The 24464-nt window shown below is 49.1% G+C and overlaps 9 protein-coding genes across 9 annotated transcripts; 6 read left to right on the top strand and 3 right to left on the bottom strand.

Moving 5' to 3' along the window:
- The first annotated feature begins 1395 nt into the window (after window positions 1–1395).
- On the top strand, window positions 1396–5246 carry GGI43DRAFT_67458 (COPII subunit SEC24). Its single transcript, XM_083210136.1, has 3 exons — window positions 1396–2550; window positions 2625–4850; window positions 4909–5246. Exons 1-2 carry the CDS (start codon window positions 1945–1947, stop codon window positions 4845–4847), a joined length of 2829 nt encoding a protein of 942 aa, XP_083059718.1. The 5' UTR covers window positions 1396–1944; the 3' UTR covers window positions 4848–4850; window positions 4909–5246.
- A 2301-nt stretch (window positions 5247–7547) lies between these two features.
- GGI43DRAFT_67374 (mitogen activated protein kinase) lies at window positions 7548–9266 on the top strand. The gene is made up of 4 exons (XM_083210134.1): window positions 7548–7937; window positions 8013–8208; window positions 8314–8695; window positions 8800–9266. The coding sequence occupies exons 1-4, from the start codon at window positions 7825–7827 to the stop codon at window positions 9174–9176; spliced, it is 1068 nt and encodes a 355-aa protein (XP_083059717.1). The 5' UTR covers window positions 7548–7824; the 3' UTR covers window positions 9177–9266.
- Window positions 9267–9670: 404 nt separating this feature from the next.
- On the top strand, window positions 9671–11732 carry GGI43DRAFT_406895 (oxidative stress response protein Oxr1). Its single transcript, XM_083206177.1, has 2 exons — window positions 9671–10720; window positions 10849–11732. Exons 1-2 carry the CDS (start codon window positions 10310–10312, stop codon window positions 11281–11283), a joined length of 846 nt encoding a protein of 281 aa, XP_083059716.1. The 5' UTR covers window positions 9671–10309; the 3' UTR covers window positions 11284–11732.
- On the bottom strand, window positions 11733–13083 carry GGI43DRAFT_406892 (uroporphyrinogen-III synthase HEM4). Its single transcript, XM_083206176.1, has 2 exons — window positions 12560–13083; window positions 11733–12491 (listed from the first exon to the last, which is right to left on the bottom strand). The coding sequence occupies exons 1-2, from the start codon at window positions 12861–12863 to the stop codon at window positions 11860–11862; spliced, it is 936 nt and encodes a 311-aa protein (XP_083059715.1). The 5' UTR covers window positions 12864–13083; the 3' UTR covers window positions 11733–11859.
- A 102-nt stretch (window positions 13084–13185) lies between these two features.
- GGI43DRAFT_67239 (flavin-linked sulfhydryl oxidase) lies at window positions 13186–14146 on the top strand. Its single transcript, XM_083210132.1, has 2 exons — window positions 13186–13459; window positions 13569–14146. The coding sequence occupies exons 1-2, from the start codon at window positions 13329–13331 to the stop codon at window positions 14026–14028; spliced, it is 591 nt and encodes a 196-aa protein (XP_083059714.1). The 5' UTR covers window positions 13186–13328; the 3' UTR covers window positions 14029–14146.
- A 987-nt stretch (window positions 14147–15133) lies between these two features.
- On the top strand, window positions 15134–17126 carry GGI43DRAFT_384440 (thiamine diphosphate-binding protein; the record flags this gene model as incomplete). Its single annotated transcript, XM_083203524.1, has 4 exons — window positions 15134–15326; window positions 15456–16162; window positions 16234–16760; window positions 16826–17126. 4 exons carry the CDS (start codon window positions 15134–15136, stop codon window positions 17124–17126), a joined length of 1728 nt encoding a protein of 575 aa, XP_083059713.1.
- A 909-nt stretch (window positions 17127–18035) lies between these two features.
- On the bottom strand, window positions 18036–20121 carry GGI43DRAFT_406888 (uncharacterized protein). Its single transcript, XM_083206175.1, has 4 exons — window positions 19705–20121; window positions 19302–19643; window positions 18855–19247; window positions 18036–18803 (listed from the first exon to the last, which is right to left on the bottom strand). The coding sequence occupies exons 1-4, from the start codon at window positions 19936–19938 to the stop codon at window positions 18507–18509; spliced, it is 1266 nt and encodes a 421-aa protein (XP_083059712.1). The 5' UTR covers window positions 19939–20121; the 3' UTR covers window positions 18036–18506.
- A 702-nt stretch (window positions 20122–20823) lies between these two features.
- Window positions 20824–22353, top strand: GGI43DRAFT_406887 (putative tRNA acetyltransferase). Its single transcript, XM_083206174.1, has 5 exons — window positions 20824–20946; window positions 21051–21215; window positions 21288–21812; window positions 21878–22018; window positions 22107–22353. The coding sequence occupies exons 1-5, from the start codon at window positions 20875–20877 to the stop codon at window positions 22236–22238; spliced, it is 1035 nt and encodes a 344-aa protein (XP_083059711.1). The 5' UTR covers window positions 20824–20874; the 3' UTR covers window positions 22239–22353.
- A 148-nt stretch (window positions 22354–22501) lies between these two features.
- GGI43DRAFT_384437 (SGT1 protein-domain-containing protein) lies at window positions 22502–24449 on the bottom strand (the record flags this gene model as incomplete). The annotated part of the gene is made up of 2 exons (XM_083203523.1): window positions 22502–24150; window positions 24218–24449. The coding sequence occupies 2 exons, from the start codon at window positions 24447–24449 to the stop codon at window positions 22502–22504; spliced, it is 1881 nt and encodes a 626-aa protein (XP_083059710.1).
- Between the last annotated feature and the right edge of the window lie 15 nt (window positions 24450–24464).

The raw sequence follows: 24464 nt of genomic DNA, 5'->3' as shown, positions 1-24464 counted from the left end.
AGCTGAAAGCTGAAAAGGATAATGTCGTGAGGGGGGGTGGACGGGGAATGCTGGGATAAGATGGCCTAGATATACCAAATGGAGGAGGCCTCTGTCTCTTGTTTTTGCCTGCTATGGAGTACGAACAGCTACGGTCCAATTTACTACAGAGGCTACCTACCAGAAATAGCGACGACGCAGGGTCTGCGTTACATGGTTTGCATGTGCCTTGCGTGCTGCTGCGGTTGGTTGCCAGCACTAGAGGCGCCGGGCTGTGGAATTAGGGTCGGAACAAGCATAATTCCATCGGACGGCGCGCACACGCTTTTTAGAGAGGGGGCGAGGGGGGAAACGCTTCAATGTTCTTTTTTGTTACCCCCTCGTTCGTCGCACCGCAGAGGTTAAGGTATGTAAGACCTAATGTCGAGGGCTACTTAGCAGAGTGCCTCGTTTGGTCAACGCTGCCGCTGCTGATTACTGAGAGGGTTCAGGTACCTGAGCCTGTGGTGGTCAGGGACGGGAGGAGCTGTTTTAGTGGGCTCTGGAGAAGCGCTAATGCGCTGTGGGCGTGGCGGTGGGTTCAGTGGGCGAATGCCTACGGGGTATTTGTATGTGCTCGTCAGTATTACTGCATGCCGTCTATTTATTGCTATCCAGGGCCTGGGCTGGCTTGATGGACTGGCTATTCCTCTTTTCTTTTATATTGTGTTAATGGTCTTTGAAGGATTCTGCGTCAATGACCATGCAAGGCTGTCTAGAGACACGACAGGATCGATCCCCTGAGGGAGTGGCCTGAGGGTGAGATTGAGACTCTATGATACAAGTAAGTGGTCACCTAATATGTAAGTACTCGCAGAGGTGTATCAAGATCACGCTCTACAAAACACATGCGGTCAACCAAGACGGCCATCAACGCACATGTTGAACTCGGAGTAAATCTATACCGGCAATCAGGCAGCCAGTCGTTTAATCAATCCCGTTCGATGGAGCGCAATCCCCGCAGCCAGCAGCGTCCTAAAGATGATTCAACAGGGGCTCTAGTTTCATTTCGCTTGCCGAATCCCGCGCAGCGTTCGACTCTTGCTACTCCGTATGTGGTGCTATTATTTCTACCTACCCTGGGGCCTGACTCAGTGCTCACCACAATGAATGAAATTTACTTTGTATATAGAACAGGTTTTATAAACGAAGCATTTGTCGCATCTCGCCCGTGCTCGTACTCGAGTTTCTACAAAAACGACTCCATCATTCGAAATGACCATGTTGCCTAAACACAAACAACTGTGTGTTGCAGAGCGTGCAGTTTTGACTTTCAGCTATTGGGGAGCCTGAGTTAGTAATGTGGCTTAGCCGAGCATGCCAGCTAAACAACAATGCGATGTATTGGCATCGTGGCCTCAACTCTGTTCCTGGCTGCAGTTGTAATGCGCCAATCAGGTATGCGGCTACGTGTCTCAACAATAGTCTCTGAAATAGGATCTGCTTCTTAATGAACACTTGTTAAAATTGTCATGTTTTTGCCAAGCTATAAAACGGTACCTGCAACATTGTCCGTGTTCCAGAGCTGTGCTAAGCTGCCGCAAAAGCCTCCCTACCCAGCCACAGCGCCCCTCTCGGTGTGGCGTAGAGGCGGTGTCTACTGCGTAATAACTTGTTGATCCAAAGAGGACACACTACTGAATATCGAGGTACTGGACCAGCAGTGACAGCTGGCTCTGCCCACGACGAACGAAACTTCTTCCATCTCCAGCCTATCAATCCCCTCGGCCGGCTGGCTTCGACGTCGAACTCCCCCATATTTCGATTGTCGGACTTCAACTCGGCCCTCTTCATTCCCTCGCCCGAGCTCCAAGGTAGAGAGCTCTCTTTGTTGAGAACCCCCCCACCGACCCGATCTGACCTATATCAACATCCTTTCCCTTCAGCCGCGCACGCAGCGACGCCCTCTGTCGGCCCAATATCATCATGTCGGCGCCGCCCAACGATGGCTACGGCCAACCGCTTGATCAAGCACAGGAGCAGCCATACGATGGCCAAGCCGCCCCAGCGCACCAGGAGGGAGCTGCTGGAGGCAAGAAGAAGAAGCGAGGATATGCGGCGCAAGCTTTCGAGGTCGGCACAGGAGCCAATGCTCTAGCAGGTGGCCAGGTACCAGGCGGACAGCCATTCGCCGGCGCACCAATTCAAGGCGGTGCCGCTCAATACGGATCATACCCCCAGGCCGAGCCCCAGCCCGTCGCCGGCGGCCCTGCGGCTCCTGGATATCAGTATCCCCAGGCCGGTTATGGCGGGCAGCAACCCGTCGCGCCATCGCAGCCCGCCTATGGCGGCTATCAGGCTCCGGATCAGGGCTACCAGCCGCCGGGAGGTCAAGGACCTGCTCCTGGTGTTGCTGGTATCACCCAGGGCATGGCCGGCATGCAGATGGGCAGCCAGCCTCAACAGCCTCAGATGGCCCAGGCAGCCAGACCTGCTGTCCTCAACCAGCTGTATCCTACGGATCTCTTGACTGCGCCATTCAACGCCACGGAGCTGGATCTCCCCCCTCCTCCAATTATCCTTCCGCAAAATGTGAGTGACTATGATATATTTTACTGATACGCGCGGCTTTAACTAACCAGCGTTTCTTTGCTTTTCGCGAACAGACTAGCGTGACCGACTCGCCAGATGCCAACTGCCCTTCGCGATACATCCGCTCCACGATTAATGCCATCCCCACATCCAACTCGCTGCTCAAGAAGTCTAAGCTGCCATTTGCACTGATAATTCAGCCGTACGGAGCTCTCCACGATGACGAGGACCAAATTCCAGTTGTCCAAGATCAGGTCATTTCTCGTTGCCGAAGATGTAGGACATATATCAACCCTTTTGTCACCTTTTTGGACCATGGCCACCGCTGGAGGTGCAACATGTGCAACCTGAGCAACGATGTGCCTCAGGCCTTTGATTGGGATGTTGCGGCCCAGCAAGCTGCCGACCGATGGCGACGCCACGAACTCAACCACGCCGTTGTCGAGTTTGTTGCCCCTCAGGAGTACATGGTCCGACCACCCCAGCCTCTGGTGTACCTGTTCTGCTTCGACGTTAGCTACGCCGCTGTTTCCAACGGTCTCCTGGCCACGAGCGCTCGAACCATTCTCGACAGCTTGAACAGGATACCCAATGCCGATCGCCGAACTCGTCTTGGTTTCCTTGCGGTTGACTCTAGCCTTCACTACTTCTCCATCCCCAAGGACTCGGATGAGAATGGCGAGACTAGCATGCTGGTGGTTAGCGACCTTGATGAGCCTTTCCTGCCGGTGCCCCATGACCTCTTGGTTCCCCTGACCGAGAGCCGCCAGAGCATCGAGAAATTCCTCCAGAAGCTGCCGGATATGTTCCAGAACAACCAGAGCAACGGTTCGTGCATGGGATCCGCCCTTCGTGCGGGACACAAGCTCATTTCTGCTCTTGGTGGTAAAATTGTCGTCCTTACCGCCTCCCTGCCCAACATCGGTGTCGGAAAGCTGGATATGAGGGAGGACAAGAAGCTTTTGGGAACTTCCAAGGAGAGCAGTCTCCTGCAAACTTCAAACAGTTTCTACAAGAGCTTTGCCGTCGAGTGCTCCAAGAACCAGGTTTCCATCGACATGTTTTTGTTCTCGTCCCAGTACCAAGATGTGGCATCGCTGAGCAACCTGCCGAGATACACTGGTGGCCAGACTTGGTTCTACCCTGGCTGGCACGCCTCACGGCCGGAAGATGCGCTGAAGTTTGCCTCCGAGTTTAGCGATTACTTGTCGTCTGAAATCGGACTGGAAGCCGTTCTTCGAGTTCGTGCGACTACGGGTCTGCGCATGAACGCCTTCTACGGAAACTTTTTCAACCGCAGTTCGGATCTTTGCGCATTCCCTGCTTTCCCCCGTGACCAGGCCTATGTTGTTGAAGTTGCCATTGATGAGAATCTCACTAAGAACGTGGTGTGCCTCCAAGCAGCCGTACTACACACAACATGCAACGGTGAGCGTCGTATCCGAGTGTTGACCCTCGCCTTGCCCACGACGACAAACCTGTCAGATCTGTATGCATCTGCAGACCAGTCTGCCATTACAACCTACTTCAGCCACAAGGCTGTTGAAAGAGCGCTCAGCAGCGGCCTTGACGCAGCTCGGGATGCTCTGTCGGCCAAGGTTACCGAGCTTCTCCAGACCTTCAAAAAGGAGCTGGCTGGTGGCAGCATGGGCGGAGGCCTGCAGTTCCCTGCCAACCTCCGCGCACTTCCTCTCCTGTTCCTCGGCCTCACAAAGAATGTCGGTCTACGAAAGTCAACACAGATTCCTTCTGATATCAGATCAGCTGCCCTGTGTCTTCTCTCCACGCTCCCTCTTCCGCTGTTAATCCGATACATCTACCCCAAGCTTTACTCTCTTCACGACATGCCTGACAATGCTGGTGTGCCCGATGAGACCACTGGCCAGATTACGCTTCCTCCTGCGCATAACCTTTCTTCAGAGAGATTAGTATCATACGGTCTCTACCTGATTGACGATGGCCAAGTCCAGTTCTTGTGGGTTGGTCGCGACACAGTTCCTCAGCTGATTGCCGATGTCTTTGGCGTAGAGGACCGTACCCAGGTCCACGTTGGCAAGGGACGAGTTCCCGAGCTTGAGAACGACTTCAACGAGCGTGTCCGAGCTGTGATCCAGAAGAGCCGGGACCACCGCGCCCTTGGAGTGGGAAGCATCACGGTGCCTCACTTGTACATCGTACGGGAAGATGGCGAGCCGTCTCTCAAGCTGTGGGCACAGACGCTGCTCGTGGAGGACCGAGCGGATCAGGGAGTGAGTGCGGCCCAGTGGCTTGGCACACTGCGAGAAAAGGTATGTTGACTGGTACCCTAACCATATATCTCCCTTAAGAAATGCAATACTAATATGAATATTAATCTAGGTTGTGCAGTAATGTTGAGGAGTGCCTGCACTAATGAGGATGTATTATGGTAGTTGCAATTATAATTGTATAGACTAGGGTAGTGATGAGGATTTACATGGTGGCTGGTCTGGAGTAAAAAATGAGGATAGGAGTGAGGAGATGGACTTGTGGCTTTATAGTACTATACAAGCAATATTTTAAAAAATAGCAATGAAAAAAAAAAAAACGAAGCATTGACGAATTTTAAACCTTTATCCGGGTTACCCTGATGTCATTATCTCCAATTTTGACATGTTCTGAGGCTCCAGTACTGTACATGGAAGACGGCGATATGGACCCGTTGATCGGTCGTTAGAGCTGCAATCACTCTTCGGAGCATTCAGGGCATGGGGCAGAGCGGTGGCGTGTTTTGACAGCTGGTTGCGCTACTCCATCTTTCGAATACCACTATTTGACGACCAATGCGAAGCTCTAGAGGGCAGCTGGAAAGCTTGTGATGGAGGCATGGGCATTGGCATCACAGCAACGCTAAGGCATGTGCGGCTCGTTTTCGTCACATTCGCTGCGGGCGTAATAGTACTAGCAAGGGACTCTTTTGTTTCTTTGAGGCACTAGTAATCCGGTGAAGCGATTCAGCAGGCTATAGTTTCCTTTTTTTGCTACTGCCAGCTTAGATTTCTGCCCTGTGATGGCCATTTCACGGTAGAGCATCACAAGCGAGCATGCCGAAAAGAGACATAAAAAGGCCCGGGAGCACAACCAAGCTCTCCGAACTTTGAAACGACGCTTGGAGAAGGACTTCTAACGTCCACGTTTGAGGTTGGGCGGCGGCCCCTCCTTCTCCTTGTGATTTGCGGCGCAGGGTGGGGAGCGGATTTTTGTGATGAAACAGGCGAGGGGGGACGCTTGACGGGCCAATGGGAATGGCGATTAGGCGCTTGGCACAGTGTTGGAGGACCTGGACGGCGAGAGGCGAACTTTGAGGCTCGGATAGTGGGAAGGGAAAAGAAGGTGAAACGTAGGGGACAGCTGTTTGGCTTGGGAGAAGGTTTGTCTGGCGGTGGCTTGGCATCCGGTAGTTCTGGAGTAGCAACGATAAACGAATGCACTGAGAAATGTTTTGTTTTACTGCGTGCGTGCCTAGCGAGATATATAGCGCACTGTATGATACTATTATCTCGCAGCATGAGCATGAACAAATACCGAAGCCATGCATGCACGCGCGATTGTGACGGTGCTGAGTGTCGAGGGCCTCGATTTGAAGCACCATTGGACCGCTGGCTTGCGCCTCTCAGCCTGTAAGATGGCTCAAACGCCCCTGGGCCATGACCCTCCCCAAGTCCCACCCGAGCCTCCTGCGCTATGGAACGCTTTAGCGGGCTCTAGTTCGCTAGTGGGCGGCGCTATTACTGAGGTTCAGTGTTAAGGGACGGGGCGAGGAATAGGTCGCAAGGTTCTGGGCCTAGAGCTTGACTCTATATTTGCGAGATGCTTGGGGGGATCGGCTTCTGAGGGATCGAGAGAGATGGAGGACGTGAGCGCGCAGCTTCAGTTGATTGTATTGTAGCATATGTTTTTATTTAAGTATTTACAATTGTGTCTATTCATTTGCAGCAGTCAATGGCAGACGACTATTGGTCTGTACTTTTATTAAAGAGCTAATATAGCTCCCTACTTCATCCTTTCTCCTGTTGCCTCGCGCAAACCCTCAACCAACCGTTCCCAAGGTGAGCTGCAGCTAGATAGACGGCTGCATTTCTTCAGCGGCCCAATCCGGCGTCGTTGTACACGGGGTTTCGTTTCAACAAAAGATCAATAAGGCATGTTGCACTAGAGGCAAGGCAAGGACCCTACGGCATTTCCCCGTCGTCCATCCCCTCGCCGCATACCAAACCTTCTTCAAGCATCATCGTCTCTCTGGTCCCTTGTTGAGCTTCTGGACGTCTGAATAGAGCCAGTCGCCTGTAAAAAGAGCCCTAGCACCACTGCCGCCGCTCAGTCTGGTCTGCCAGGATCGGCAGGTTGTCACAGGTCAGGTTGCAAGGGGTCCCCCGAGCGGATCCCCGCCGTACGAACCTGTAACTCTCTCTCTTCTGCCTACCTTGCCATTCCAGCATCACCATCTCTAAAGGCTCAACAGACAGGGAAGAAGCCTTGAGGTCCAGAGACGTCCAGCTCTTCCGTTTGTTTCCCTTTGTTCAGGGCCGTCAAAACTCCCCTGGCCTGGAGAAGCCTCCTAGTTCGTCCCCGCCGGCCCTCCTGAATTATTGCCCTCTGCCCTCTGCCGTATACGAGCAGCTGGTGGCACGAGTTGTGTTTAGTACATAATACTGACCACCACTCAGCTGAGGGAGCTTGAATACAAAGACCTTCCACCATCCCCCCACTTGGCCCAGCACGCACCTTCGACCCCGCAGCCAAGCAGCTTTTTGGCTCAACACACCGAGAGTTCCATACAATATCGCTTTATACAGAACCAGAGAGCCGCTCTTATAGCTCCCCAAAATCTCACTCATTTCGCGGACTGGATTGTTTCTCCAACAACAACTTTTCGCCGCGTCAAGCTCCTCCGTCCTGTTAGTAGCTGCATCACACGATTCACGTCGTCGATGCGAAAGTCCTCAACTGACCGCATTAGTTTGCTGAGTGGAGTTGCGCTTTAGATTGCCTGGGCCATCGACCGCTACCCGCACATTAGCCTGCGGGCATCGACGAGAATCTATAAACAGACAGCCCACCGAGAGAGGCCTTTGTCACCCTTTTCTTGAACTCTGGTGTGCTTTGCGTCTTTCGTTTCCTGTTCGCCGCTTCTTTTCGAGCTCTTCGGAAAGCACGAGCGTTTCTGCAAGCGAACGTTCGGAATCGCCCTCACCTCTTTTCAACCACAAACCACAACGACAGCGGATTTAGGCCCAAGTCGCCAGCCCGATCACCATGTCTCGGTCGAACGCCCCCAATGCGTCAGCGTCGCGCAAGATCTCCTTCAATGTCAGCGAGCAGTATGACATTCAGGATGTAGTCGGTGAAGGAGCCTACGGTGTTGTTTGGTAAGTTCTCGGCCGATTCCCATCTTCTGGTGTAGCTGGCATGTTCCGTTTCTAACAGCGATTTGACTTGGACAGCTCCGCAATTCACAAGCCGTCAGGACAAAAGGTTGCCATCAAGAAGATTACCCCCTTCGACCACTCCATGTTCTGTCTGAGAACCCTGCGAGAGATGAAGCTGCTGCGCTATTTCAACCACGAAAACATCATCTCCATTCTCGACATCCAGAAGCCTCGAACCTATGATAGCTTTAACGAGGTCTACCTCATTCAGGTATTTATCCCTTTGGGGCTCCAGAAGTCGCTGCAAGCTTCTGTTTGCTGTTTTTCTTCTCCCCATTTTGTTTGGTACCTGTGCTCACCATCAACTTTCACGTAGGAACTCATGGAGACAGATATGCACAGAGTTATCCGTACCCAGGATCTATCCGACGACCACTGCCAGTACTTCATCTACCAGACACTGCGTGCTCTCAAGGCCATGCACTCGGCCAATGTTCTGCACCGAGATCTCAAGCCCTCCAACCTGCTGTTAAATGCCAACTGCGATCTGAAAGTGTGCGATTTCGGTCTGGCCAGATCTGCCGCCTCTCAGGAGGATAACTCGGGCTTCATGACGGAATATGTCGCTACGCGATGGTACCGTGCACCCGAGATTATGTTGACATTTAAGGAGTATACCAAGGCCATTGACGTTTGGTCCGTTGGCTGTATCCTGGCTGAAATGCTCAGCGGCAAGCCTTTGTTCCCTGGCAAAGATTGTAAGTACCGATTCACTGCCACCGTCCATATGGGAAGAAGATGGATGCTTCTAGTTGAAGACTTGACAAAAACGAATAATGTGCTAACGCAAAGCCTCTTCTAGACCACCACCAGCTGACCCTGATTCTGGATGTGCTTGGTACACCAACCATGGAGGATTACTATGGCATCAAGTCTCGACGAGCACGAGAATACATCCGTTCGCTGCCTTTCAAGAAGAAGGTGCCATTCCGTACCTTGTTCCCCAAGACCTCTGATCTGGCACTCGACCTCCTGGAGAAGCTGCTCGCATTCAACCCCGTGAAGCGAATCACGGTGGAGGAAGCCCTCAAGCACCCATACCTCGAGCCCTACCACGACCCTGATGATGAGCCCACTGCGCCTCCGATCCCGGAGGAATTTTTCGATTTCGACAAGCACAAAGATACCCTGAGCAAAGAGCAACTGAAGCAGCTGATTTACCAAGAGATTATGCGGTAAAGCAAGAAAAAATAGGGAGCTTGATGGAGCATATGGCTGAAAGACGTTGCCGAGATGCGTTGAGAAACTGAATTAAAGCGGAAGCATTTTTTGGAGGATATAGAGCAATGAGACTGGCAAAGAAGGGAATTATATATCTTGGCTAAGCCGAGAAGGCGGAGGAATGGGACGAGATATGAAATGAATAAATACACTGGCTTCGGGTGCCTCTACTTTTTCTTGTTTTTTCCTGTTTTAGTATATATATATAAGTGGCCTACGTATTCTGGTTCAATACATGCATGCAGTCAATATTGCTTTGATGAGAGTGATGCAATGGAAGTGACGAGCATATTGCGTTGTATGTACGTTTGCGGAATCGTTCTGACTGGAGTTTGTATCGAGGTACTGACAGCGCGAGACGAATTGTTTGTACTGCATCGAGACAAATAGACTCAAGCATCCCTGCTACTCGATAGATATGCTTATACGCTACGAAGCAGTGTTCAGCTAATGTTTCATCACGTGTTGAAAACAAGGATTGATGCAAATTGAACACCAATGTTTGTATACACGGCCTCTGCCTTTGGAGGCGCTGGTATATTTTTAGCAGCACGAGGTTCTATCGCTAGCGCAGACCTTGCTCCTTCTGGCAGGTCCCACTGCAGCAGAGACAGCGCCGTCATCCGTCAACTTGTTAACATTTTAGTGGTCTGTTTTCACGTCTTCCAGCCACCACCAAGCTCGGTCATCACTCAATCCAGCACAACCGGCCCAGGCACCTTTTACGCAGGTACATGCAACATCCGTGTCTTGGACTCTGACCTGCATCAACGTCCTGGGCAGCACTAGATCGACTTCTCCCTTTTTCTTCTTCCCTTTCCATGGCCGTCCAGCATTTATCCCACCGCTGGCGGGTCTCTTCTTTGGATACGTCATAACATTTGGACCGCTAAATAGAGTGCGGAAGCTTTGTGTTTCCCCCCATACCACCACAAACCAAGTACCAATTTTTTAATACCACCACCAGTACTACCATAGGAGTGCTGCATTGCAATCAAAGGGCAAGCTATATATATATACTTACACTTATTCGAAAAGCGGCTTCACAGAAAAGCTCCAACGTTAGAAATCGAACGTCAAATTTGGCAACAATGTGGAGTTTGATGCGGCGCTGGTCGACAGAGGAGACACACGTCCCTAGCCATCTTGACGAAGACGATGATAACAAGCCTCACCGCGCGGCGACCATGAAAGATGGCATCAACGATGTCTACACACCTATGCTTCGCACACTAAGTCCCTTCCGTCCTCCGCCTCTGGATCCGGTTGTGCTCCACGGCTACAAGGACAGCACGCCCATCGGATCGAGACTACTGACGACGGTGGTGGCGGAGGAGATTCGAACTATGGTGCCGGAGCGGCTGCGCATCACTGAAGACTGGCGCTTGGTGTATAGCATTGAGCAACACGGCACGAGCTTGGCGACTTTGTATCAGAGGTGCAGGCAGTATGAGGGCATGAGGGTGGGCTTTGTGCTGGTTGTGAAAGATCAAGAGGGCGGGGTAAGTTTTTAGAAGCTGGCAGCTGAAGTTGACAGAGGCGTTCCCTACGTTGTTTGTTTTTGGAGGACTTAATCTGTCCGTTCATCGTACCTTGAAGAATGATTGCTGATGAAAACTCATCACAACAGACATTTGGTGGCTATCTCTCCGAGTATCCTCATCCGGCTCCATCCTATTTTGGCAATGGAGAGTGTTTCCTGTGGCGTGCCTCGACACTGACATCCCTTCCGCTGCCACCATCGGCCGATACGACGCATTTGACGCGCAGCACAACGCTTGCCCCTCCACCACGATCTGGGGCTTCGACACCAAGATCGATAGATACCACGCCTGGAATTCGCTTCAAGGCGTTTCCATACAGCGGCCTCAACGACTTCTACATCAACTGCGAGACAGGGTTCTTGAGCATTGGGTCTGGGGGTGGGCATTACGGCCTGTGGCTGGACGACTCGCTCGATGTGGGACACAGCGCAACTTGTGAGACTTTCGGAAACGAACCGCTTAGCGACGCTGGGCCCAAGTTTAGCGTCATAGGCGTTGAGCTTTGGGTGATTGGCGCATGAAGGAAGAGAGCGGCTTCTTTTTAATGATATCTGATCTATCTGATTTACGGCTCTGGAGAGGGAAAACCTAATTTTGAAGGAGCTGGATGATCTTTCTACACCTCTCGGAACTCTTCTTTTTCGCTCCATCTTATTTATATTCGGATGACTTTTCATTTTTTCAAAGCGGAATTAGCGCACAATGCAAAAACAATGAATCGACGGAACCAAATATATTGAGGGAGCGCTTCATATCATAGGATCTACGTCAAATCCATGTATATACCATGCCAGAATTCATGTCGGATGCGATGCTGAGTGAGACACAGAGAAAGCGAAAGGCATAGGATGCTGATAATGGCCAGAGGGTGGTGGGAAAGGGTAATAACAATGCTTGATGCTTAGACAGACAGACGATTTATACTATGATACCCAGAAATCAAATTGAATGAGCGCTATTCCCCACCATCTATGCCTCTCTAACGTCTACTCTTACAATGTTATAGTGCTATAATCAAGTGTGCCATGTCCAGCATTGGCTTTTCTCAGACTTTTAATTCCTCCTCTTGCTCGAATTATATCTTTTCATATAGATTCTTACTGTCTTTTATCTCTAAAAGCTACTATTCCCTCCAGCAGCCCTTCTGGTGTCGGGGTCTCAGCGCAGACGTCAGGCTCAAAGTCGAAATTCTTGACCAGGTGGCTCCTAGTCGTAGGGCCGATCGTGGCCACAAACGTCCGGTCGTCTCGTTTTCCAGGCACAAATTTACCCGTGGAGGCATCTAGTAGGCTGAGGCCACGGAGCATGCTGTCGCAGCCTGTCGGCGAAAACACAATTACCCACCGAGAAGAGCTTGACTTCGTCTTATCCAGGATAGTCGCGAAGTCCTGCGGGAACGATTCCATCTCTCCGGTGCCGTAGACAACTTCCTCGACGACAGGAATTCTTTTGTTGTCGGGGAGAGAAGGGTCCATCAAAGTGCGTGGGATGATGTCCCTGCGCTGCTCGCCGACGAGGAAGAGCAGCGGGGGCAGGCTGGAACGACCGTCTTTGGCGTACCACTCGGCGTAGTGTTCGAGGATGAAATGCGCGAGGGCGTCGCCGTTGCCCGTGTGGCTGCCGAAGATTTGGAGGGGGGGTTGTTGGGAGACGGCTGTGAGGGCGCGGGTGGTGGCGGGGCCTACGCTGTAGATGGGGATGTGTTGCAGATGAGGCCATTCGGGGGAATCTGTGAAAGGAAAGCCCTAAGTTAGAACTCGTCTGGTAATGGTAGTGATGAATGGGAGTCAGACTCACCTTTTGCGGCTTCATCTTCACGAACGACATGCGCAAAAGCTTCCACTGCCCTCTGGGAAGTAAATATAAGTCCGCCGAATTCGCAATCTGGACTCGTGCCGATGCGCTTCTGGCGGAGCAAGTTTCGGAGCTTGTCTACCCCGGCGTCGTCAAACTTGTGTTGTAGGACTGGTACGAATGTTGGTTCGAAGGAGGGGCTGTTGCTGTTGTTGGGTGCTTTTGAAAAGAGCTCTTCGTATGCGTCGGTCGGGCTGGATTTCGTCTTGAGCAGCAGGACTGGGACGGGACTGGAAGCTGATGACATGATTGTGGAGAGCTAATGCGTTGTGGTGGTAGTTGCTGTGGTAGATGACATTTAATGTATGATATATAGGTACTTGTATCTGTGAGAGTGAGTTCAATTGGAGGGATTATCTGCTTTGCGCCGTCTTCAGTACGTAAAATGCTTGGCCAAGATAGCGAACGAAAAGAAGCTGTCATCATAGCTCAGACGATATCCCGAATTAGAACGTGGGGCTGTTAGCGCCATGGCTTTGGTTGGAGGGGCATATCGATAAGAAAAAAAGTGTCCCGGAGCTAGCGAAAGCCTTCAAGGGCATGGGCTGACAAATGACATTCATTGTATCTACTAGTGTTTAGTGTGGCCATTTTTATAGATCTCTATTCCATCTTTCAGCCATTCTTTTTACGAGTTTTTGTTTGCAGCCGGTTGATGCTTATACGGGCTTACGAAGAGCGTTGTTATAGTGTGAGAGGGAACTTCTAGACAATGGCTGAGGCTGCACTTCGTGACGCCACAACGGCGCTGCCAACTTCGGCGCCCTCGGCTGGTTCTGATGCCACCGACCAGCAGCCCAAGAAGTTTCCCAAGGGAGTAGTGCTGGGCAAAGATGGCAAGCCGTAAGTGCCCTATTTTCTGACTGCGTCTCTGCTTGCTCGAACGTGGAGTAGTAGAGTTTGACAGATGGATCGAGTCTGGCATTAACAAAGCGTAACCCTGTCTCTACAGATGCCGAAGCTGCACCTCATTTGCGGCATGGGCCACGCAGGCCAAGGACCAGACCAAGAAAGACACAGTTACCGGCAGCAGAGCCGTATCCACGACGGCTGTCGCCTCGGGCCCTCCAGCCGACTGTCCGCCAGACGTCGAGGCTCTTGGACGGAGCACCTGGACGCTTCTCCATTCCATCGCGGCCTCGTACCCGGAGACGCCCTCGCAGACGCAGCGATCCGATCTGTTGAGCTTTGTCGGGCTCTTCTCTAAGCTGTACCCATGCTGGGTCTGCGCCGAAGACTTTCAGGGCTACATGTCCAAGCAGAAACCCCAGGTGAATTCCCGCGACGAGTTCTCGCAGTGGCTCTGCCGCGCGCACAACGACGTGAACAAGAAGCTGGGCAAGCCCCAGTTTGACTGTTCACGCTGGGACGAGCGCTGGAGGACGGGCTGGAAGGACGGCCGCTGCGATTGAGATTGATGGAGATGTGGCCATATTTTTTTGATAGACGGCGTGTGTACGATTATGATTAGACGGGACGAAACGATGACAAGAAAGGAGGCAGAGTCTGCAGCAAGTGCATGCAGCAGTGTACGATTGTGAGCGAGGTCGATTCAACTCAATTCATTGACAGCATATACCGACGGCGTTATTTTCGAAAAGCGTTGGGAATAGGGGCAAAATAGACAGATGAGATGTCGTGTTGGGCATGGTACGAGGGCGGGATGCGTTATCATGCAGGCTTGTTAGTGTGTGCGCGCATGGCCCGGTGGTGAGAGCCATCAAGGGCAAAGCATGCCACCGTGTTTGGAAGAAAACTCTTTACTCAATGCCTGGGACGGGTTTGGCCTATCGAAGCCTGTCAACTTATCAATTCCACTATTCTGCATCACCAAAGTATGCGAAGTACCGTGATCTGATCGGTGGTTGAAACAGGCCCGCCCGACAAAACGAGCCCGGCGCCCAGTCCCTCGACTAACGGGCTGTAATTGACCGGGCGCCTGCCGAGTAGGTTCCGATGGATCTAGATGTCGAGAAATTCTCCCCCCTAGGCCCTGCAGCTGTCCATTAGGCGACTGGCGGCGGCACTAGCGCCTGCATGGGCCAACTGTAAATGGCCTTATCGCGGGCCTGCTGCTCGATTACATCACTATCACCACAGAGCTGCGTCTGAAGGTCAGCTCATGCTTGCCGATGGCACGAGCAAAACGTGCGCGTGTGGTGGGGTCTTTTTTTTATGGCGTTCGATGCCGATTGCAGTTCTGGGACAGCTTCAGGGCCAGTGAGAAGCCTCGTCTGGGTGTTTTGAATGGGCGCGGCGAGCAGCGACGGAAAATATATATCGTCATGGTCGCTGTTGGGATGATCCTGCTTTGTCTCTCTTATACCCACAGACAATAATTCCCCTAGGAATACTGTATAGATTCCATTCCACCTACAACTTGCCTTTTTATTTGAATCCTTTGAGAGGAGCGGCATCGTCATCATTATCTGCCCCTCCTTTTGATACATTACCGCAACACCACCTATAAGCCATAATACGCAACAACAAAAAAGAAGTCCCGCCCATTGTTCAATCATGGCCAGCATCAACATCAGGGTGCAGAACCTCGAGCAGCCCATGGACGTTGCCGAATATCTCTTTCGACGTCTCCATGAAATCGGCATTCGCTCCCTCCACGGTCTTCCAGGCGACTACAATCTTCTTGCCCTGGACTATCTGCCAGAATGTGGCCTGAGATGGGTTGGCAGCGTGAACGAACTCAATGCTGGTGAGCTTCAATTCCATTTGTTTCGTTTTGATTTAATATGATATGATGGTGTAGTAGCCATCTGTCTAGTATCTACATATCCATCCATATAGGAACATTATTTGCTAACTGGTGTAACCCCTCTTCCAGCTTACGCTGCTGACGGCTATGCTCGTGTCAAGAATATGGGAGCTCTCATCACCACTTTTGGTGTGGGAGAGCTCTCAGCCATCAATGGCGTTGCAGGCGCCTTTTCGGAACACGTCCCAGTCGTCCACATTGTCGGTTGCCCTTCCACTATTTCGCAGCGAAACGGCATGCTCCTCCACCACACTCTCGGAAACGGTGATTTCAACATCTTCGCCAACATGAGCGCCCAAATCTCCTGCGAAGTTGCCAAGCTCACCAACCCTGCCGAAATCGCTACTCAGATCGACCATGCACTCCGAGTTTGCTTCATTCGTTCTCGACCCGTCTACATCATGCTTCCTACCGACATGGTCCAGGCCAAGGTAGAAGGTGCCAGACTCAAGGTGCCAATTGACTTGTCGGAGCCTCCAAATGATCCCGAGAGCGAAGCTTACGTCGTCGATGTTGTTCTCAAGTACCTCCGTGCTGCAAAGAACCCAGTCATTCTTGTCGATGCTTGCGCCATTCGTCACCGTGTCCTCGACGAGGTTCACGATCTCATCGAAAAGACAAACCTCCCTGTCTTTGTCACTCCCATGGGTAAAGGTGCTGTTAACGAAGAGCACCCAACATATGGTGGTGTCTATGCCGGTGACGGCTCACACCCACCTCAAGTTAAGGACATGGTTGAATCTTCTGATCTGATCTTGACAATCGGTGCCCTCAAGGTATGTGCACACTTCTGATGCTGTTTGTCTCCTGCTTTTTGCTAAATATCTGACTTCTCTTTCTCTTACAGAGCGATTTCAACACTGCCGGTTTCTCTTACCGTACATCACAGCTGAACACGATCGATCTCCACAGCGATCACTGTATTGTCAAATACTCGACATATCCGGGTGTCCAGATGAGGGGTGTGCTGCGAGGAGTGATTAAGCAGATCAATGCATCTGAGATCAATGCCCAACCAGCACCAGTCGTCGAGAATGAAGTTGCCACGAACCGAGATAGCTCACCCACCATTACACAGGCCTTCTTCTGGCCACGCGTTGGAGAATTCCTGAAAGAGAACGACATTGTCATTACCGAGACTGGAACGGCCAACTTTGGTATCTGGGATACTAAATTCCCCAAGGGCGTTACTGCACTTTCTCAGGTCCTTTGGGGAAGCATTGGTTGGTCCGTCGGTGCCTGCCAAGGAGCTGTTCTTGCAGCTGCCGATGACAACGCCGACCGCAGAACTATTCTCTTCGTTGGTGACGGTTCATTCCAACTCACCGCCCAAGAATTGAGCACAATGATTCGTCTTAAGCTGAAGCCTATCATGTGAGTATCTATATAGAAATACCCAATTGCTAGCTGCCCAGTATAACTGACTCTTTCTTTTTTAGCTTTGTCATCTGCAACGATGGCTTTACCATTGAGCGATTCATTCACGGTATGGAAGCCGAGTACAACGACATTGCAAACTGGGACTTTAAGGCTCTGGTTGACGTCTTTGGCGGATCCAAGACTGCCAAGAAGTTTGCCGTCAAGACCAAGGACGAGCTTGACAGTCTCCTGACAGATCCTACCTTCAACGCAGCAGAGTGTCTCCAGTTTGTCGAGCTATACATGCCCAAAGAAGATGCTCCCCGAGCATTGATCATGACGGCAGAAGCTAGCGCAAGGAACAATGCCAAGACAGAGTAACAAGGACCACCATGATGGCTGGCTATCACCTTAAGAATTGTAATAGACCTGATGAAAATGGATCAAGGCAGGTACCGATCATTAATCAAGCAGGCTTGGACAGGGAGGGGTGTTTACAAAATGAAGAAAACGATGCAACGATATATGGATTCACTGGACATTATATAAAATACCTATAAATTTGAAGTTTATATTCTCTTTTTCTAAATATATACTATTCTATTCCATTGTAAGAGCTTGCTTCATGTACTTTAGTAAACGCGATTACGTGATGGACAATCAAATTCGATGCTGAAAGCAGTAAGTCTTAGGTACTGTTATCTTACTATAAAATACCCCCAAGTAATAAGTACTATGTACTCTCACTGTATCTAATTGTCAGACTTCAAATAAACTACACTGCCTCCAGATATAGCTAGATAAAGTTATTTAGTAGGTTAAAACTATCTAGTACATGGGTTTATTATTGCCGTTAGACTTCTTTTTTTTTTTTCTTCTTCTTTTTTTCTTTTTCTTTTTATTTTTATTTTTTTTTAATTTTTAAAAATATTTTACTTATAAAATCTTATTTAATAAAAATTTATTAATTTTTTTATCATAATAATTTAATATATTATTAATAAATTTTTTTTAATTATTAAAAATTTTTATTATATTAATTATAAATTTAAAATATTTTATTTTATACAAATATTTTATTTTGATTTTATTTATAAGTATAATTATATAAATTTAAATAAATTATAAAAATTAATATAATAAAAAATTATATTTAATTTTTAATTTAATAATTAAATAAATAAAATAATATTTAAATATAAATATAAATTTTAATAAAATTAATAATATATTTACTAGGTTAATATTCTACTAGTATTAACTTACCTAATAATTTTTAAAATAGAAAAATAAGTATAAAATATAAGTTAAATTATATTAATTTTACACTCTGAATTTCTATGAAAATCCAATGCTTTAATAACCAGGCTGTCAATATATAAATATATACCTTACCCCCCGACTTCCTTCGCTACTCTTTCAGGGAGCACATCACCACTTATGCCGTAAGTCATCTTATACCCCGACTTCCTCTCTGGCTTTCAGCCGCCCCCGACTACCCTCTACTGCCTTTCTATTTTCACTTTAAGCTGTGGCCAGACAAAAATATTGAATTCGCTCTATCTATTACAATCATTCACTATTTTCCTCTGGCAGAGGTCTAATATCATAAGGCCCGTGACTATTACGTCCAGCGTGGCTATCACCAAGCCCCTCGCCAAAACCCTTCTTCTGCCTTGTAGGTATGGCATTCTCTAATTAAATAAAGATTCTACCACTATCTTCAGGTGTGCAATACTAGGAAAGGGAAAGGAGTAGTTTCTATAGAAGCATTCTCCTAGGGTCCTCAATATATTCCTTAATCTTAACAAGGAACTGGACCGCTTCCCTTCCATCGAGCAGACGGTGATCATATGTAAGCGCCAGGTACATCATCGGGCGAACTTCCACTTTTCCGTTGATAACCACGGCGCGATCCTTGACGGCGTGGAGGCCCAGGACAGCGCTCTGGGGCAGGTTGATGATCGGAGTTCCCATCAGCGAGCCAAATACGCCACCGTTGCTGATAGTAAATGTACCGCCAGCCATATCCTCAATAGTGAGCTTGTTGTCGCGAGCCTATTTAACGTTAGCAATGCCACCAACTTGAAAGGTGTTGCTACTACCAACCTTCTTGCCCATCTCAGCAATAGCCTTCTCGATGCTAATCATGTCCAGAGACTCCACATTCCGCACTACGGGAGTAACCAAGCCCTTCTCCGTAGCAACGGCGACGCTGATATCGACATAATCGCGGTATACGATAGTGTCGCCACCGTTAGCGCCTTCAATGGAGGCATTGACTGCCGGAATATCCCGCATCGCCAAAACCGCAGCTCGAGAAAAGGCGCTCATGAAACCCAGCTTCACGCCAGTCTTCTTCAAAATTTCGTCCTTGTAGAGCTTTCGAAATTCCATAATGCTGGACATGTCAACCTCATTGAAAGTCGTCAGTGATGCAGCAGTATTCTGAGACTGCTTGAGGCGCTCGGCGATACGTAGCCGCATACGGTTCATCTTGACCTAGTTCTTCAATTAGACGAGCTAGAGGAAGTATCGATACCAGAAGAAACTTACCCGACGTTCCTCGCGGTTTCCACCTACTGACTCAACCTTTGGGGGCCCCGCTGCTCCGGAAGGCTGTTCCGCAGCCTTTTGGGGCGGCGCAGGTTTCTCGCTCTCGCTGGTCGCAGGTTGTGACTTGGGCTGTTCTGGCTCTGCGAGAGGTGTTGATTCGGAGGCGGAGGCGGAGGGGGTTGACTCCTCCTCCTTGGGCTTCTCTGCCTCCCCTGAAGATGCTGGCTTCTCGCCGCCAAGCTCAACACGAACCAAATCTTGGCCCACTGTAACGGTGTCTTCCTCGTTGACGAAAAATTCCTTGATAATACCGGCTTCTGTCGCATTGACGGCCACATCGATCTGCAGGCGCAAGGGGTGAGAAAATTAGCAGGGCAGACGTGCAGGGCCAATGGCAACATACCTTGTCTGTCTCGATGGTGGCAATCTCTTCATCCACCTCAACGTAGTCGCCAATTGATTTTGAGAACTGCTTGAGAGTGCCCTCAGAGATGGACTCGGCCATGACCGGGACCTGGATAATCTTGTCGGCATAATACCGTATCAAGCTTGGAATTCCCTGACGGAACACAGGAGATGGGCGCAAGGCGCGCATAGGCGCTATGCGAGAGATGGAGGCTATACTTCGAGACAACATGGTGGGCGATTGTAGTCGAGTGCAGGGTTGCAGCGATAAATTGGATAGACAGATTTGCTTTGGATCTGGTGCACAAACCTCGTCTCTATATATTAAAACCCGCAGTGGATGCACAGTGAACAAACTGTGTTTTATTTGCTGTAGTGTGTATTAGACTTTAGCACTACGACGCAAGGCTGAGCTTTGTAAGGTTGAATCTTGGCCTTAACTTTAAGGCAGAAACTACATAGGCGAGCCTGCGTTTGTTTGTTGTTTGTTTGAGCGAGGAAGCTTCCAGGGCAACGCCAGCTTGTTCGCCCATAATAGCGATTCCTTTGTCTACTATAGTATATTTGCCAACAGATTCGGAGAGTTACTTGAGAGTGGTCTCGCGAACTCGTATTGCATCTTATATAAAGGGACGGCGTATCAAGTATCCATCCAGGCGTAATAAGTATCTAAAATTGGTGGGGCTTTAGCTATAAGTCTCTTTGTACTCTTATTTTATGGCAGGTCACGATGGTTACATATGCCTTTTTCCGATGGCGCTCTTCTATTAAATTATAGTGCTTATCTGCTTTAATACAGCGTCTTTTATTAAATTACAGCGCTTATCCTCTATAATACAGCGCTTTTTATTAAATTACAGCGCTTATCTATTATAATATAGCGCGTATTAACTTAATTATAGCGCTTATCAGCTATAATACAGCGCGCTTTAATTAAATTACAGCGCTTATCTGCTATAATATAGCGTTTTTTTTTTATTATAAGTACATAACAATACTTTAAAAAAATAAGGGTAATATACCTAGGTACTATACGCTAACTTAAAAAAGAAAAACTCCACTATTTGGATACTTTTTCGCCTGGATGGATACTTGATACGCCGTCCCTATATAGAGCGTTTTCAAGACATTTCATTCGGCATTATTTGGCTCCAAGGGATCAATTGAAATGGCCGACGCTGCTTCAAAAAGAAAACAAGGCCCTGGGAGCGCTGATGGCTCTGCTTTCAAGAAGAGAAAGGTATTTTATGAGAAAAATTCTCTATCTCATCCTGTTGTTTTATAAAGTGTCACTGTATAAGATATTTTATATGAATCAAGGCTAACCTTGTGACTGCTGAATAGGAGGGCACCGCTGGAAGATGGAAGACACCGGCCCAAAAGGCAAAGTATGCTGACAGAGTGGAAATGGGCACCGCGCTTGATGTGGGCGATGAAGGCATCTGGGTCACCTATGCCAGGGGCATGAAGGGCAAAGCAGTCCGGGAATTTACGGCCATGTGTGAAGAGGTAAGCTGTTTGTCATTTTTCTGGATGGAAGTATGGGGTTTTGCTGCTTGATGGATACTGATATATTGATAGTATGGTGAAAAGATGTACGGCATCAAACCACCAGTCGACGCATCAGAGGCACACGCCCAGTCAGGAGATGAAGAAGAAGACATCGAGGCGTCTATCCAGAAAGAGCTTGAAGCGATGAAGGAGTCCCGAAAGCCCAAGGAAAGAAGAGTTTTCTCGCCGGTGGCAGTCGGGATCGAGTGCGTCTTCTTCATGAAGACGATGAAGCCGGTTGATCCTTATCAGCTGGTGCTCCAGATATGCAGAGACGCGCAGGAGTGTCCCAGCCCGAAGGATCGTAAGTGCAAGTACATCAATCGGCTCACGCCTGTGATGGACACGGATAAGGCGACGGAGAAGGGAATTCAGAAGGTGGCGCGGAAAGTTCTCCCCTCGTTTTTTAGTTTGAATGAAGAGGAAAAAGAGACAGAGGACGAGGAGAAGCCGACGGAGGGCTCAGATGAGAAGAAGGAAGAAGTTAAAGAGACTGCTCAAGCGACTGAGACAGTAGCAGAAGCTCAGCAAGCTGACGAATCTTCCGCTTCTACCGTGAGTTTGGATTGAGAGGAATTCTTCTTCTTAGACATGATTGTTACTAACGTATGATCGAGCAGTACGCTATCCGACACACTATGAGAAATCACACCATCCTGAAATCAGAAGCAGTCATTAAGATGATTGCTGGTATGGTCAAGCCCGAGCACAAAGTCAACCTCAGAACCCCGGACAAGGTCATTCTCGTCGAGATATTCCAGGTATGCTGCGTTTTCCCACTCCCCACTATTTCCTTAGTTGCCGTGCGATGGGAATCCGGTAGAACAAAGCTGACAGTGAAAATACTAGATGTTCTGCGGAATTTCCGTAGTAGACGGCAAAGAGTGGGAGGAGCTGAAGCGGTATAACATCAATGCGCTATATGACATGACGGGCGAACAGAAGAGTGGCAACCCGGGGAAGGCCACAAAAGAGGAGTAGATCAAAATTGAGTTGATTGACGGGCCAGGAGCTGCTTGTTGCTTGGGCGTTGGCATCTTGGTTTCATTAGAAAAGAAGAGAAGCATTACATTGGACGAGCAAGGAGTATACGGTACAATTAGCTTTATATATCTTTTTTTTTTTATTTCCTTCAAATTGCTAGATCATATTGGCGGATGTTCCTCCATTGATATACGAACGCAAAATCTTCTAAGCTCTCTGCTCATATTCGGAAGCAGTTCCAGCTGGATTTAGTACCCTTCTCACTTGTCCCCTTCGCTCCCACTATCCTCGTCGCGTGGCAGCTGGAAACCCATAAGTCCCATGAGATTTCCAGCGGGACCAGCCATACCACCCTGGCTTTTGAAGCTCTCGAGCAAGTTTTTAGCCAGGTTAAAGTCAATATCAACTTCATCATCGTCATCATCGTCGTCGTCAGCTGAATGGCCAATTCGTCCTTGTAGTGGCTGTTCCTTCTCCTTTCCTTTGTTCTTCTCTGAGCTTTCCTTTGATTTTATGGCACGTCCAGCGGTCGGTGGATCAAGCTGAAGGGTGCCGTATTCCTTGAGTTCGGCTTCCATGCGAGAGGCAAGATCCTGGATATCTCTGTCTTCTTCTGCGTCGCTGTCGTTATCGTTGTCAGAGTGGTCTTCTACAGCCTTGCTTTTACTTGGTGCTCCTTTGTCAGGGGTTGCTGTTGTGAGTCCCACCATCTCTCTCATCATTCTAGAAAAGGCCTTCTCGTCAAAATTCACCTCCTCGTATTGGTCATCATCATCATCCTCTTCGTCATCGTCATTGTCGACATCCATCCTGTCAAGCTCAGCACCGTCCAATCCTGCACTGTCGTCATTGAGAAAAGCTTCAAAACGTGAGACGATCTTTCTCAGGTTCTCTTGAGTCTGCGCCTCACCGAAGCCAGATGCTCCCTTCGAAGATGCCTGAGCTTGTTTCCGCTCGAGTTCACGCTCGAAATCCTCATAATTGATATCAAGCCATGAGTCGTCATCATTCCGATCAACGTTATTCCACAACTTGATGTCATCGTCAGATGGCAAGACTGAGCTTCCATCTTCTTGGAGATCTTCCAACACAATAGCCATCTCACGGACGACCCTGCTCTTGCTATTCTCTGCATCCTTGGCAAGCATCTCAAAACCGCATGTGAGTTTCATGCCAGTTTCCAAGCGTTCAGTTCTTTTCTCTTTTTCATTTGATGATAGATTTTCATTCTTATCATTTCGAAATACGGATTCCCATCTCGGCGGTGTGTCGAATCTTTGAGATTTAAGTTGGGCATAGAGAGTTTTGCTAAATCTCACGCTGACCGTGACAAGGTCTTCTGGAGGGAACTGTAATTGTGTTGATGAATATAAGATAGGCTTTAGAGAGTTGGCGTCTCTCAGATAGAAGCTCTCAACAGCGGGTGCTATAGACTTTGGAAGAGCATGTAGAATGTAGGCTACTGCCCGGGGAATCGTGACCAGAGAATGGTGGATGGAGTTGGGTATTTGCTCCGGGTATTTTTTCAGTCTATGAAACGCCTCAGAATCGATGGCAGGGAGATGAACAAGCGCATCTGTCTTTGACCGTAGAAATGTTACGGCTTGCAAGAGCGACAACTGCTCTTCTGCTTGGGAACGCATGGAAGGCTCATCTTTGGTCTTAGAGTTAAGAGGTATGAGGAAGATCTTTCCGAGATGAATCCATACACGATAATGGTCAATCTCCGGACTTAACCAGCTTGGAAGGACATTGGCAGCTTCTACCAAGAGAAACTCTCCATCAGAGTCTCCGATTCTCACCCAAAGATCGGGATGGGCTTTGGATAACTCGCAAAGCATATAGACAATGAGCCATTCATCTTCAATGGAATCTCCATAATCAGTAGCACCATGCAGATATAGCAGTCCTTAAAACTAATTGTTAGAACAGGGTTGAGAATCACAATCGTACGAGGATTCATGCATGGCACTTACCATTCTCGCTCTTGAATGAGATCTCAAAGCTCTCTCGTTGCCAAATGTAATCTTTTGTGAGTGATTGAACAAGTTCTACTGCTGCCTTTCGAATAGTTTCAAGGCGAGGACGTGTTTTACGAGCTTCGGTTTGTTGGTTGTCTATCACAAAAAGCATGTACTCGACAGTGTTTTCCGGTAGCTGCTCCGCGGCAGCAGCCTCTGCCTCGCCGACATTGCCGTCTGTAGACATGCTTGCTGTGAGAAT

Source organism: Trichoderma evansii (assembly GCF_050947405.1).
Source record: "Trichoderma evansii strain SZMC 28006 chromosome Unknown GGI43scaffold_12, whole genome shotgun sequence".
Taxonomy (NCBI): Eukaryota; Fungi; Ascomycota; class Sordariomycetes; order Hypocreales; family Hypocreaceae; genus Trichoderma; species Trichoderma evansii.
This window is presented reverse-complemented; position numbering and strand designations above follow the sequence as displayed.

Coding starts and splice junctions, on each gene's coding strand:
- GGI43DRAFT_67458 (XM_083210136.1), top strand. CDS start 1,945: ATGTCGGCGCCGCCCAACGATGGCTACGGCCAACCGCTTGATCAAGCA. Junction 2,551..2,624: donor CAATTATCCTTCCGCAAAAT/GTGAGTGACTAT, acceptor TTTCGCGAACAG/ACTAGCGTGACCGACTCGCC.
- GGI43DRAFT_67374 (XM_083210134.1), top strand. CDS start 7,825: ATGTCTCGGTCGAACGCCCCCAATGCGTCAGCGTCGCGCAAGATCTCC. Junction 7,938..8,012: donor GGAGCCTACGGTGTTGTTTG/GTAAGTTCTCGG, acceptor TGACTTGGACAG/CTCCGCAATTCACAAGCCGT. Junction 8,696..8,799: donor TTTGTTCCCTGGCAAAGATT/GTAAGTACCGAT, acceptor AGCCTCTTCTAG/ACCACCACCAGCTGACCCTG.
- GGI43DRAFT_406895 (XM_083206177.1), top strand. CDS start 10,310: ATGTGGAGTTTGATGCGGCGCTGGTCGACAGAGGAGACACACGTCCCT. Junction 10,721..10,848: donor TGAAAGATCAAGAGGGCGGG/GTAAGTTTTTAG, acceptor TCATCACAACAG/ACATTTGGTGGCTATCTCTC.
- GGI43DRAFT_406892 (XM_083206176.1), bottom strand. CDS start 12,863: ATGTCATCAGCTTCCAGTCCCGTCCCAGTCCTGCTGCTCAAGACGAAA. Junction 12,492..12,559: donor TGAAGATGAAGCCGCAAAAG/GTGAGTCTGACT, acceptor TTCCTTTCACAG/ATTCCCCCGAATGGCCTCAT.
- GGI43DRAFT_67239 (XM_083210132.1), top strand. CDS start 13,329: ATGGCTGAGGCTGCACTTCGTGACGCCACAACGGCGCTGCCAACTTCG. Junction 13,460..13,568: donor CTGGGCAAAGATGGCAAGCC/GTAAGTGCCCTA, acceptor CTGTCTCTACAG/ATGCCGAAGCTGCACCTCAT.
- GGI43DRAFT_406888 (XM_083206175.1), bottom strand. CDS start 19,938: ATGTTGTCTCGAAGTATAGCCTCCATCTCTCGCATAGCGCCTATGCGC. Junction 19,644..19,704: donor CCACCATCGAGACAGACAAG/GTATGTTGCCAT, acceptor TTGCGCCTGCAG/ATCGATGTGGCCGTCAATGC. Junction 18,804..18,854: donor TTGCTGAGATGGGCAAGAAG/GTTGGTAGTAGC, acceptor AACGTTAAATAG/GCTCGCGACAACAAGCTCAC.
- GGI43DRAFT_406887 (XM_083206174.1), top strand. CDS start 20,875: ATGGCCGACGCTGCTTCAAAAAGAAAACAAGGCCCTGGGAGCGCTGAT. Junction 20,947..21,050: donor CTGCTTTCAAGAAGAGAAAG/GTATTTTATGAG, acceptor ACTGCTGAATAG/GAGGGCACCGCTGGAAGATG. Junction 21,216..21,287: donor TTACGGCCATGTGTGAAGAG/GTAAGCTGTTTG, acceptor ATATATTGATAG/TATGGTGAAAAGATGTACGG.